General features: G+C 47.2%; 2 protein-coding genes across 4 annotated transcripts in view; one reads left to right on the top strand and one right to left on the bottom strand.

Moving 5' to 3' along the window:
* VIRMA (vir like m6A methyltransferase associated) overlaps positions 1–2,446 on the bottom strand; it is a 28,847-nt gene extending 26,401 nt beyond the window's left edge. The window contains exon 1 of one of the 2 annotated variants that reach the window (XM_083450891.1): positions 2,346–2,446. In XM_083450891.1, the coding sequence (XP_083307017.1) occupies positions 2,346–2,408 (63 nt within the window). In that variant the 5' untranslated portion in view covers positions 2,409–2,446. The remainder of the gene's footprint in view (positions 1–2,345) is intronic. The other variant, XM_083450890.1, reaches the window with a different exon arrangement.
* A 6,007-nt stretch (positions 2,447–8,453) lies between these two features.
* ESRP1 (epithelial splicing regulatory protein 1) overlaps positions 8,454–14,166 on the top strand; it is a 36,657-nt gene continuing 30,944 nt past the window's right edge. The window contains exons 1-3 of one of the 2 annotated variants that reach the window (XM_083451098.1): positions 8,454–8,974; positions 9,882–10,010; positions 13,767–13,880. In XM_083451098.1, the coding sequence (XP_083307224.1) occupies positions 8,843–8,974; positions 9,882–10,010; positions 13,767–13,880 (375 nt within the window). In that variant the 5' untranslated portion in view covers positions 8,454–8,842. The remainder of the gene's footprint in view (positions 8,975–9,881; positions 10,011–13,766; positions 13,881–14,166) is intronic. The other variant, XM_083451099.1, reaches the window with a different exon arrangement.

The raw sequence follows: 14,166 nt of genomic DNA, 5'->3' as shown, positions 1-14,166 counted from the left end.
AAAATTTATTATTATTATTATTATTAGTATATGCTGAAAACCTAGTACAGTACTTGGCCAAAACAAAAGGAAAGCTGAATGATATTAGTGTGAAACACGGTACTAAAAGAACAAGAAAAGCATGAAGATTTAAAGCTTCACACAATGACTCAGTCACCTATCAGTATTTTAATGTAAATTTAATGGCCATAGCATGCCTTTATAAAGTTACATCTTGCTACAGATGATACAGTTAAAAAGTAACCACTAATGTTACCAGAGGAAGCCTTTCACCAATTCCTTAGGCTGCCATCCTAAAAAATACAGCTGGCTGTTAAGCAAATTGTTTTAATGTTTTAAAAGGTAAGTAATTTTAAGAATGGAACAAAAAAAGGCTACAACTTCTGCTCGTTTTTTGCTTGTTTTGCTCTTCTATTATTGTAATGTACACCATACAGAGGAATTTTATTGAAGGGAAGCACAGAATATTTTTTCTAAATTAATACATTTGTGGCCTATGAAGTCAAACACAACCTACTAGTGACTCTCTAACTTTCTTGTTTCCTACTTGCCCGCAAAATGGCATATTATTGATTTTATGTGCCTTGAGCACTATTTGGTGGGAAGGCATAATACAAATGTAACGAACAAATAATATACTGAACTAACTGTCAGTATATACTGAAGTGTTGTCAACATCTGATAGTTACATGTATCTGATAAGATACATGGCAAGCAAGCTGTATTCAGCTTGGAGGGTAAAAAGGAATGCCTCCACTATATGTAAGCATACTCTATATGTACCCCCAGCCTTCCCCAAGGCCAGATGTTGCCTGGCTTCAGCTCCCATTTAACAGTCAGCATTTTCACAAGCATCCTCCATCTGATCTTCATAAGTCTAAGAACACTACAGTCCATCTAATGAACATTTCACTATAAGCACAAGTAGCAACTTCACATGCTCCACATTTGTTGAGTAAGCAAGTGTCTTAGTCTGTGAAGGTCAAGAGGCAAAGTTTAATATAAACAATTGCAGCATAAATCTGGTTATACTTGCATGATGAAATGTACTGAAATCCAAATAAATGTTCCTAACCCAACATATGGGTCATTTGGCATGCATAGACTCCCCTTTCTCCAAAAAAATAGGCATGCATACGTGTACCAGATATGTATGAGAAAATATTTGAAAATGGTTTCCAGCAGTTCACAGGCAACCAAATTTGACAAATTAATGCTAGTGTTTGTGTAGTTAGCTACAACAGCACAAACAATAATTTGACAATATTGCTAGAACTCAGTACACCTCACCTGTATTATCATTTTCACAGACACAAATGATATCTCACACAGGGAACAGAAGGGACTCTACCTGCTCCCTATCTCTCACCAAGCCATATAACTGACTGCATTGCATACTTGTGCTTTTGGTAGATTAGAGTAGAGAAAGAGAAAGACAGTAGATGCATTCTACTTTTCAGACTATCTCACAACTTAAGAGACTCAAAAGATTTGTTTTACCCAACAGAAAAGAGTGCTGGGCCAGATTCCTATGTCAAGACAGGGGGCATCAGAAGCACAGCTACAGCAACATGCAGATAATTCAGCTGCTTGGAAAGCACGTAGTACTGGACTTTGATGGCTCTATACATTAAGAGTTTTTAACCTCTCTCATCAATGATCTCCTCTACATAATAACATACAAATAGGGCAATACAAATTGTCAGTAAGGCTGCACATCCTTAAGATCTCCAATTAGTCTATGATTGTTTTGACTTAAACTATTGTTCTTACTCCCACTTCAACAGGCTTTTTCTATCCCAGGGGCGGGGAACTATGGCCCTCCTGCTGCTGCCAAACTGCAACTCCCATTTCCTCCCACAACTGGCTACATCGGTTGGGCTGGCATAACTTGGAATCCAACAATATTCAGAGTGTGTTATCATGGGTTATAACCTATGTTAGTAATTGCCACAGAGTAGCAGTTATTTCAGATCAAACAACACCTAGACAATTGACAGGCTTTTTATTTTTATTAAAGGTAAGGCATCCCATTCCTATGGTCGAAACCCACCCCACTCCCAAAAAAATATGAAAAAGAAATATGTTTACACCTGTACATGCGGGTGAACCTCTATGCGAAGACGCAGATGCACCTACTAAAGAAGGAAACGGGCCAGAGCTGTCACCAGTTTCCTTTGTGGGGCTCGAGAGAGGAAAGGGGCTCTAGCTCCGCCCCGAGGGTCCGACCTCTCCTCATAAAATCAACCCTCGTCCCTGGAGCAAAAAAGACTAAAACTCCGCTATGCCCGTCCTCTTTGGGCGCCCGTCAAACAGAAGGAAACGGCCCTCGACTCCCCCGTTACCTCTGTGCTCTGGTGCTTGAAAGTGTCTAAAAACAGAAGCTCCGTTGTTGTGTCCGCCGCCATTTTCCTTCGGCGGAAGCACCTCGCCTGACACGACAAGCACTTCCGGAGTCAAGGAAGAATGGCAGGCGGTGGAGTGAGGGGGCGCATGCGCACTAAGCTTCTTTCCAGCCGTTCGGAAAATAGATGCTTTTCAGCTGCCCCTTTTACTCCTAAATTTGCCGCTTGGCTAAAAGCAGAACAACGTGCTTATATATCGTTGGAAAAGCAAAGGCAGCGTAGTTGTGGGGTTAAGGCATGCTATGCAATGTGCCCTTACTTGGGAATAATCCCCATTAATCAAGTGCGTTGTTTCTGAGTCATCTTTCTACGTGGGATCGGGGTTTAGACCTCTGCAGCCTTACTTGGGAGTAAGCAGCATTTGGTACAGGGAGAGCGCCTTCCGAGTAAACAGGGCGTCCAGCTGCGGAAGTTGTGTGAAGAGGAACAAAACTCCTGCACCTTTAATAATTGTGTGTTAGAGGGGATTTCAGTAGGTGTGGCTTGTTATGCTGCTACACCTGCTGAAATTCCCTCTTTCACACAATTATTAAAGGCGCAGCAGCTATACCATACAAATTTGTTTCATAAAATGTATATACCGCTTAATTGCGGGGGTGGGTCTCAAAATGAAGTTGCATAGAATCCGCTCCTGGGAGTAAGCTCCTTTAAACAGTGAGAATTGCTTCAACTGAACCTGCATAGGATCAAACTACGCTCCTGTGCATACTTGTGTCTGAGTAAACAGCGATACGTGCCTCTAAATGTGCGCAACTTGCTGAAAGTAATTCTATAATCCTCAAATCATTGAACGTTGACAATCACAAGAGCGCCACATCACAGGCAAACTATGATGTGATAAGCATTATTTACAACCATACTGCTTATAAGCCAGCCTGTACTTGTAGAAGATCTGGTAAAAGTCAGATCCAGGATTTTAAAAATGTGCCCTCTTGAATTCACATTATTATTATTACTATTTACAAAATGTACCAACCACCACCCGCAAAACCTACCATTAAATCACAGGCCACATCAGTCTCGGAGGACTGAACGGTATAAATCTTGTGCTTTGGGGGCTAGAAACATGGATCCAAAACCATACTCCGCCATGCCTGACCTTGGCCATGTCGGCGGAGGCTGATGGGAGTTGGGAGCCCTATAACATCAGAATGGAGAGAAATGCCCTAACTATTGCTACATCGGGATTCTCCCCAACTCCCAGAGGCCCAACAGGAATACCTGTTAGATAAGATTGCTCTGTGACTCTCTTCCCCGCAGCCACCCCCTTTTGGCACGGCGACTCTGGCCAGAGGCTAAGAAGGAGCTCTTCGAATCCGAAGCAGCCTCTCACGCGCAACAATCTCGCAGGCGAGCGAGCTGCAGTGCAGTGCGCAGACTCAAAATGTTCCATTGAGAAGAGATGATGGTGATTTTTTTATGAATGGCAGTCGGTGCAGAGACAGTTCGCCCGTAGCCGCTGTGTGCAGACAGGCAAGAATTGCCAGTCTGGAATGATTGACGATATTTTCCCTCCGTGTGTTAGTGTGTGTCTCCAATTGTTGCTTACGGTGCGAAATCATTTGCCCTGAAAAAGAGGGCGGGGAGTACTGGAAACACTGAGCAAGTTAATTCCGAGCGCGACGGCTCTCTCCTCCCAAACCTGATCGCCCAGTCCGGCGGCGCCACAAAGCTCCTGCTCGGGCACTGCTTCCTGCAGGCAGCTGCCCGCCCGGAACTGCGCGCACGGCTTTGCAGCAGCTGCTTCGCCAACCTTTTTCTGCAGAGAGCGGGAGGGCAGCAGGATGGAGCTGAAAAAAGGCTAAAAAGTGGAATCGGACTAGGATGGGATGGGCATGGAAGGCGGGTCGTCGCGACTCGCGGCTCCTGTCTTCTGGAAATCGCATTAGCAAGTAGGAGAGCCACCAAAGAGCTCCAAAATAAAGAGCACACTGTGAGGTTCTATGAAAATGGCATCTGTCTGAAATCAGTGGCCAAAGCACGCACCACCACCCCTTCAAAAAAAAAGGGACAGTGTGCTTCGTATTAACTTGTAAAGGAAATATATACAAGCCAGCAACCCTGTCTTGAAACAGGCCACAGGGGGCAAGACTATTCCCACGCAAAATACTCTCTTCCTCCGCCCTCTCCTTTTCCTGGTTTTGTTTTGCGCTCTGCTGGTGAGTCTACAGCGCGCAAATCTCAGGCACTCAGCAAAAAATAAATTTTAAAAATGCTCTTGTGCCATCAACAAGTGGGAAGAGACCTAGCACGCCAAGTTGGTTGTCTAACTTGTCTCCGCCTTGCCATTCCCTAGAAACAAACAAAGCTGCCTTGTTCCGAGTCAGAGCAATGGATCGATCTAGAGATGCCCCCAGACTAGCAGGGTTTCTCCACGGTTTCTCCAGATCTACTTGGGGATGTTGGGAATTGAACCTGGGGGACCTCCTGCATGTGACCCTTCTCCACTGTTTCCGAATAAGCGTCTGGAACTATTATTATTACATTTATTGGTCGCTTTTTTGCCACGGCGACTCAAAGCGACTTTTGAGCAAACATACACACACAATGGGATGGGACTGTAAACCCGCATTCAGTTCAATAGTAGGTATTCTACGGCTGAAATCCTATGCCCACTTTATTGGGAGTAAACCCCGTTAAATTCAAAGGGACTTAACCTTTGAGTAGGATTGCACTGCAAGTGCTCAGGAACTGGGGTTGTTTTTCACAGAAGCAAAGAATAGGAGATTTGGGAGGGACTCCAAGGGTCAACTAGTCCAACCCCCTGCAATGCAGGAATCGCAAGTGGATCATACATGAACGACGGCGCCAGCCATCTGTTTTAGGGCACTGTGTGTTCTCAATTTATGTTTTGTCATTTTATGCTTCATTAAGCCGCCCAGAGAACAATGTTACTGTCCAGCCTTCTATAAAAATAAGAAACCACGCTTAATTCGGAAGTAGCTCCCAATGGTGTGAACATAAGGCTCTTGTAGCGGGGTCGGAGAATTGGAACCTTGGAGACCAGGGTTCAAATCTGCACTTAGTCATGAATCTCAGTGTGTGACTTGGGAATAGTTGTGCTAATCTACCTTCTCAGCGTTGTTGTGAGGAGTAGAGCAGAATATTGTACGCCCCCTTGAGCTTTCTGAAGGAAATCGGGATTTAACTGTAATAATAATAATAGTACTGTAATAATAATAATTACTTCCTTGCTCGGAAGTCAGTCCCGCTGCTATCAATGGAGTTTCCTTCCTCTAGGAAATGTGCGAAGAAATGCCTCCCGATTCCACCGTGTTCCTGGAAAATCAGTCACAGGGGACTCACTCTTAGTGAAGAGCGCAGCTTATTGAGACTTACTTCCTGGTAAGTATGCTATAGATTTGCTCAGTCCATCAGTCCCAGTCGATTCGGTTTCTCACCCCCATGGTCACCATCCTCTTTTGACCTCAAGCACGCGGAAAAAAACTTGTCAAAATCTTTCTATCATTTCTAGTTTTAGTTAAGTATTCTTATTTATCTACTTGATTTGGGAAGGCAGCTGCGCCCATGGCGGACTCTTCAAACTGCTAGCAGCCTGTCAAATCGCTCCGCGGGAAACCAACGCTACCCACGGGACAGCTGTTCATCTCCAAACTTTTATTCCGCAGCTTCGGGCCCAGTGGGCGTTTTATTGGGCTGCAAAGGCTGCCACAGAGGAACTATTTCCAGCTTCTTGAAAATCTATACAGGCTTCTAGGAAGTCCTTTTGGGTCCCCAGCTGTTGTTGGACGACTCCCATCAAGCCAGCCCGCTGGTATTGCTAGCTAGGGAGCGTAGGAGTTGCAGCCCAACACTAGCCAGGGACCCCAGGTTGAGAAACACTAGGGCGGCAACGAGCTATAGTATCCACCGAGCGAGGGAGCGCGCGATCCAAATTCTAGATATCTTGCGCGCACAGGGCCAGATGATCCTGAAAGGAGCTGCTGGTTTCCCCGCTGCACCCAGGAATGGATCCTTTCCCCACCGCTGATGCCCGGAGATGAACGGGTCTTTCCATAACCCGGAGCGCAGGGCATCTCAAGGGCAGAGTTAAAAGAACCATAGAATTCCAGAGCTGTAAGGAAATCCGAGGGTCATCTAGCCCAAACCCCTGCAATGCAATATTCCCCTCCCCATAATTTTTTTTAAAGGAGGGGTGAGTAGTAGCAGGTGGGAGGGGACAGATCATATCCTTCAAGGTTATGAAAACCAAGCCTTACGAGGAGCGATGATAGCCATTTGCAAGTATCTTCAGGAGGGTAGGACTGGAACCCATGGCTTCCAGTTTCAAGAAAGGAAATTCCGACTGAACATACGGGAGGGAAAACACTTTCTGGCAGGAAGCTGTTCAAACGGTGGAACAGTCTCCCTCGGGAGGTTGTAGACTTTCCATCTTTGGAGATTTTAAAGCAGAGGTTGGATAAGCCATCTGTCATGGATGCTCCAGCTGAGATTTCTGCATTGCAAGGGGTTGGACTAGATGACTCTTGGGTCCCTTCCAACTCTACGATTCTACGAAGATGAAACCTGGATTGGTCAGACCAATGGGTCTAATCGTGGGAAGGAGGAATATTTATGTCTAAACGGATAGATCCGTACATATCTTTTTGTTGTTGTTGGGGTGAGTGGAGGGGGAACCATAGCCGCGGAGGACGCAGATCACATCCTTTGTGTGCAGAAGGTCCCCGGTTAAATCCCCAGTATCGCGGTGTAGGACTGGGAAATGTCCCCTGTTGAGATGCTGCCCGTCAGTGTCAACGGGACTGGGCTCGGTATAAGGCAGCTTCCTGCGTCCTTAAAACGGCTGTGGAGCAACAGGGAACTAGCCTCTGCTCCAACCTTTTTTGCACGACAGCCCTTCATATATTTGGAGGCAGTTCTCCTTTAACGTTACTTGACTATATTGTTTCCCGGATCCTCACCAATCTGGGCGGACGCCTCTTCTCTATCTGGCCGATCTCTGCCATCCTTTCAGATTCCATTTTATGACACTACTCCGTATGTTCCGTTGTGCGTGTCCTTCCGTTATCCTTGGCACCCAAACAAAAAGCCTGACCTTGTGCTTGTTTACTTGGAAGTAAGCCTCACTGGCTCCTTTCCAAATGAGTGAACACAGTACTGCAGCCAAATAACCTTTATTAGTAGGCTAGTCATAGACAGTTAGTGGCTGGTGCATTTGTTAAAGGGAAGTCCCTGGTTCAAGTGTTACTTCTGCCATGAGCTCACCACGTGAGTCCTAAACAAGGCCGCCCCCCCCCCCCCAGCCTCTCATCCTCTATACGGGGAAGAACGCTGACTACCTGTCAGGGTTGTTGGAAGGATCACAACCAGGTAACGCACGTGAAATGCTTTGAACAATGCGCATGATGGACATTGTTATTGTTTTGCTAATTATTACTACTACTACTTGCATTTATATCCCACCGTTCCTCCAAGGAGCTCAAGGCGGCATAGTTCTCCACCCCAATGTATTTTCACAACAACCCTGAGAGGTAGGTTAGGCTGAGAGTGACTGGTCCAAGATGACCCAGTGACCTTCATGCCCTTTTGTTTCCCAGGTCCTATTAATAATATTCTTTAATTTATCACCAGAAGATCCCAGGCCTGTTCACAAAAGGAAAATACAAAATGAGAATGCGAAATACACAATAAAGCAAAGCAAACCAATAACCCCTCTAGTCCTAGCCCAACACTCTTACCACTACACCGCACTCTCAGCTTTGTAAAATACATAAAACCAACACAGCACTTTATTTCTTTATTTTGCAGCTCCATACAAAGAAAGAATAAAAAGGCTCCGCTGTGGAGGTGAGCAGGACAGCCTTTTCCGGGACTTCCAAACTCACGATCGCGTGCGCCTTCGTCTCAGGCAGGTGTCCCCTGGCGCCTCTCCTGGGCGCAATCTCCGTCCCTCGGTTAAAGCCCCTCGGGCTGCTCCCCTGACCCGCCCTCGCCTCCTCCCCCCGCCCGGTTGCCACGTCCCTTGCGGGGAGAGAAGCCAATGGGCGGCCTCCCTCAGGTGTGTCTCTCTCACCTGCACCACGTGGGGCGGAGGAAGGGGCAGGTACAGCCACATCCCCAAACAGCCCCGGCCCGCAGCCATTTGCGCGCTTCGCAGGGGTGTAGCCCGCCCTGCGCTGCGGAATTGGCTCCTGTTGCAATTAAGCTACAAAAAGAGGCCGCGTGGGGCAGGCGCCTACCCCCACGCCCCCGCTCTCCTAAATGCAGGTGCGGGGCAGGGACTGAGGGAGAGCTGAGGTGGCTGGAGGTGTAGGGTTGGGAAGGGGGTAGTATTGCTCCCCTGCACAGAAGAGGAGGAGGAGGAGGAGGGCGGCTTGGGGGGTGGCTGGGTTGGGGGCTGGCTAGCTGGTTTTGCCAAAAGTTTGGTGAAGGTCCTTCTTCCCGCCCCTCCCTCTGTGGGGCTCATCCCCGTCGGCATGACGACGTCTCCGGGCTACCTGGTCATCCTGTTCGGGACCACCGCCGGAGCCAACGGGGCTCGGCTGGGCTCCGATGAGAGAGAGTTGATCCAGCTGCTGTGGAAGGTGGTGGATCTAACCAATAAGAAGGTACTCCGCTTTCCTTTTTTGTTTTCTGCGCTAAAAAGTGTGGGCAGGAACTTTTGTGCCCTCGGCAAAACCGAGGTGGGTCGGAATTAAGGTTGTGTACACCATCTATTTAATACCCCCCAAATCCCATTGGGAACTGCAGTTCCCCTCTCACCGAGCTACAATTCCCAGCATCCTTAAACTTCTGTTCCCAGGATTCCTTTTTTGGTGTGGGGGGTGCTTTAAATGTGTGAACGCAGCCCAGCTCCCATCCAGTGCACGGTTATTTGGGAGTAAATCCAATTAGATGCCGTGGGATTTACCTCTTGAGTTGTTAGTGGGGTGTTCTATTTTTAAATATATATATATATATGCATGGATTTTGACCGTAAAGGTGTTTGAAAAGAAACTAGACTGCCCCAATAAACCCTTCCGGCTTAAGGAGTGTGCTCGAGGGGTTGTTCAGGCCCGGAGCGCTGCTGCTGGAGCCAGCCTGGCGTCAGAAGGCTGCGAGCCCCGACTTCGGATCTCGCCCGGGCCGCGTGTAAACTCTCCGCGTGGTCCCAGTGACTGCCAAGGAGCTTGAAAGCAAGGCTCGATTTGTGCCCCGCGCGCCCTGGGTGACTCAGAAACCCGACGGAACCGGCCTGCACGTGTCTACTCGGAAGTAAACCCTTCCTTACTCTCCCAGATAAGCGGCCGCAGTGTAAACAAACGCTCGAAGAAACGAGGGCCTTGACTTCCAGAGGCTTGGGCCTACATGGGTCAAAAAGCCCGGCGCTGGCCCAGATTAGATCCGGTTTACCAGCAACCAGCTTGGCCTGTCTTATCTGGGAATGCCTGCAGGGGAGACCCTGGGTTGGAAGGATTTATCTCTTCCTTTTGCCTCCCCCCTCTTCTCCCCGACCCCTCCCTTAATTCCATGGAGTTGGGAAATCTGCATGAGGAGTTGATCGGGCCCGATCACTTGGAGCTGACGGACGAGTGCAAAGAAGAAACCGGCCTCGCCGAGGACCGCCTGGCGCTCGCCCCGCAGCTGGAGCAAGCTCTGAGACAGGTAAGCTAGGCTGGGTCGTGGGAATTGGGTGCATGCAGGTTAAAAGGGGGAGAAGTGCTAAGAAGACGCTCCATTTCTCTTCAGGGATGGGTTGGGCTTGTTTTGGGAGGGGAGGGAAAGCTGAGTCACCGCAGAAGGAGCAGGAAAAAGTCGACCTTCCTCGCCCACGTGCGCCTAAGGAAGACAGGAGATGGCTTCAGACTGTTTTTCTGATGTTTCAAAGCTCCATGGCCTTGGCATTTGTGTGCGTGCTTGCAAGTAAAGCCAGGAGGATGGCTGTTGCTGCTGTAGAGGCATCACTTCAAAATAGGAGCACAGAAATCTGCCTTGCTCTGAGCCAAAACATGTGTCCATTTTGCTCAGTATTGTCTACTCAGACTGGCAGCAGCTCTCCAGATTTTCAGGTAGCAGCTTTTCTCCAGCCTTGCCTAGGGGCATCAGAGATTGAACCTGGGACTTCCTGCATGCAAGGCAGATGCTCGATCACTGAGCTGTGGTCCGGCCCCAACTGCTCCACAGTGACACTTACTCCCAGATAAACGTGACTAGAAATGGCAGCCTTGAAAGGAAGGTGGACCCTGTGACTTCCCTACTGCTGGGTCAGAAAAAAACCCAATTCAGAGTCGGCACACTTGCTTTCCACCTTGTTTACTCAATTCTGTCATTCCATAAGTCTGTGGTTTGTTTTTGGAGTTGAGTAGAGGAAAGACCTGAAGAGTGGGTGCAGTAAATTAGGTCTCTCTAAAGTTGCTGGTCACTACTAGTCACTTCCACACAAGCTGGTGGAGGCCACAGCTGACTAGCAAATATATTAAACACACCCCCACCCAGCTAGCTAACTGATAAATGAGCATTGCACCTTTCTCTAGGGACGCGGGTGGCACTGTGGTCTAAACCACAGAGCTTAGGGCTTTCCGATCAGAAGGTGGCACTGTGGGTTAAACCACTGAGCCTAGGGGTTGCCGATCGGAAGGTCTGAGGTTCGAATCCCTGCAACGGGGTGAGCTCCCTTTGCTCGGTCCCAGCTCCTGCCCACCTAGCAGTTCGAAAGCACACAGTTCTAGTAGATACATAGGTACCGCTCTGGTGGGAAGGTAAACGGCGTTTCCGTGCACTACTCTGGTTTCGCCAGAAACAGGTTAGTTATGCTGGCCACATGACCCGGAAAAGCTGTCTGCGGACAAACGCCGGCTCCCTTGGCCAGTAAAACGAGATGAGCGCCGCAACCCCAGAGTCGTTCGCAACTGGACTTAACTGTCAGGGGTCTCTTTACCTTTACCTTTTTACCTTTCTCTAACGAGGAGAGAGCTGCAAGCATACAACTGCCTACAAGGTCTTTCCAAAACAGATAAGAGGTTAAATAATAACTCAAGTTACTAAACAAATTGATATGTCCTCATGTGGAACAATGGGCACATTTTTCCTTATTGGTGGATTTTAAGAAGAGTTTGAGTCTGTAGTGAATCATAGAATAAATGATGTGCAAGTATTGTAAGGAAATAATGACTGTGGAGCCAAGCCCTTAGCTTGCCATGTTAGGGGCAATATTGTGCTGCTTGTACAAAAAGTTAGATGAAGAACCTTTTTTTTTAAAATCACGTCATTAGTTATGAAACCCTACAGATGGGCTAATCCTACCATGAGGCAGAGTGAGGCAGTTACCTCGAAACAATTGCTGGGGATGCAGGGAGTGGCCATTCTTCTTGAGCCAGCTGGGATAGCTCAGTTGGTAGACCATTGAGACTCTTTAAGCGTTATGGGTTCAAAGCCTACATTGGGGAAAAGATTCTTGCATTGCAGGGGGTTGGACTAGACGACACTTGTGGTCCCTTCCAATTCTATGATTTTATGATTAAGCAGCTTTTGCAACCTTCTGAGATGGCAGCAATAACTGTACAGTCATACCTTGGGTTGAATATGCCTCATGTTGAGCGCGTTTGCGTTGCGCTCCGCTGCAACCCGGAAGTAACGGAGCACTTTACTTCTGGGTTTCGCCGCTCGCACATGCGCAGACGCTTAAAATGACCCCTCGCACATGCGTAGAAGCGGTCAAAAGCGATGCACGGGTGCGCAGACCTGCCATCGCTCGTTACGTTTGCTTCTGGATGCGAACGGGGCTCCGGAACGGATCCCGTTTGCATCCCGAGGTTCCACTGTTAGAGGCAATATGTCTCTGAATACTGGTTGTTGGGAACTGCAGGTGGGCAGAGTGCTGCTGTGCTCATGTCCTGCTTGCAGGCCCCCCACAGAGATCCTGTTGGCCACTGCGACGACAGGATGTTGGAGTAGATGGGCCATTGGCCTGATCCAGTGGTGGTAGTTCTTACGTTCAGTGCCTGCGTGTTATTGATCGGATCTGGCTGTCTCACTTAATTGCCTTCTTCCAATATGTCACAGATGTGCTGATTTGCCTTTGGGGGAAATCCCTGACCAAGCAAGCAGGACGAAAGGCCAACTGCCTGGTCCACACCTTGCAGCTTTCTTCATGTGATGCATACGGGTGCCGCTGCACTGATCCATTGCATTACAGTGGTACCTCTGGTTGCGAACAGGATCCGTTCTGGAGGCCCGTTTGCAACATGAAAAGAGTGCAACCCACAGCAGCACATCTGTGCACCTGTGGGTTGCAATTCACTGCTCCTGTGCATGTGCATGACGTCATTTTGCGCTTCTGCGCATGTGCGAGCGGCGAAACCCGGAAGTAACCCTTTCCAGTACTTCCGGGTCACCGCGGGACGTAACCTGGAAGAACATAACATGAAGCAAACGTAACATGAGGTATGACTGTACATCAGCTGTCTTGAATAAGCAGCACACTGTTGTCAATTGGACAGTGAGTGAGGGGCACTGAGGTGTTGGAGGACTGCGTGTGTGTGTGTAGCATGTGGTCTACCTCGTACTGGGTCATCTTAGTCCAACCCCCTGCAATGTAGTGGAGCATTTTGTCCAAATGCCAGATTGAACCAAGATCCAGTGGTTAAGCTGGTCAGATTCTGTTTTGGGGATGACGTGAGGTTCATATTCACCTCAGGAAGCAAAGTAACTTGGGCCAACCCTGTGTAAAGATTTGCTGAAGGTTGCTCATATTTAATTGTGTATGATCAAGATGCTATAAAAAAAAATCCTGCCTCTCCAGTAGAAATTGTGTGTGTGGTTTGTATGAATGGAATCATTAGCCATTCAGACAGAAAGCTCACTGCTTGACTTTGGCCAGTCACATACTCTTGCCTATCCTACATCACAGGCTATTATGAGGGTAAAAAGGAGCAACGCTGTGTTCTGCTCAGAGTTATTTTGAGGAAGGGCAACTAAATCCACAGTGCAAAAAAAAATCTTAACATCTATCTAACTTGCAGCCTTGAAATACACCTAAATCTGCTGATGTTCAAATATTCTTTATTAATTTTGCTGTACCTACACTATCTCTTGAATGGTTGTTTGCTGTTGTGCATTTTTGTGATTCCTCTTGCATTTGTTAACATGTTTTTAGCAGAAGCCTATTTTGGCATTAAGTGGTATAAAAATTAATTACATTTCGTTAAATAAATAAAAATAATATTTTGGTTTGAAAGCCACTTCTGGGACTTTGTGATTGAAAAGCAGGATACAAAGTAACGTAAGCAGCACTCTGATTTGGGCAGGTAGTGAATCCTACTGAAAGCATAACTGATAAAAAATATTTATCTAGTATTGCAAATTGTACTTTCAGGTTGTAAGTGGATTTTTCTTTTTCTTTTTGTGTCTTGTAACTTTTAGTTTAACCAGTCTGTGAGCAATGAACTAAATATTGGTGTAGGTACTTCGTTCTGTCTCTGCACAGATGGGCAGCTTCATCTCAGGCAAGTTCTTCATCCTGAAGCTTCGAAAAAGGTAAGAAGACTTAAAGAAGATTTAATTAATTCTGACCCCTTCTGACAATCAGGATATGCACGAATCTATTGCATATAGTTTTGCTTAAAATGAGGTATTTCTCGTCACATTTCCCGTTTTCTGAAATCACTGATGTACGGGGATGTGTAAAAGAAGAAAATGGTTTGTTTTTCACAGTACAGTCTTGTTCTTTTTTGGGGGGGGGGGGAGTTACAGGACTAAGTATTCATTCTTTACATATTTCTGTTACATACTAACTGCAGTTCTTGCCTGTAATTTCTATTGA

This window comes from Podarcis tiliguerta (genome assembly GCF_965153285.1).
Source record: "Podarcis tiliguerta genome assembly, chromosome: 7".
In the NCBI taxonomy this organism is placed as follows: Eukaryota; Metazoa; Chordata; class Lepidosauria; order Squamata; family Lacertidae; genus Podarcis; species Podarcis tiliguerta.
Note: the sequence above shows the minus strand (reverse complement) of the source record. Positions and strands in the feature narration are given on the sequence as shown.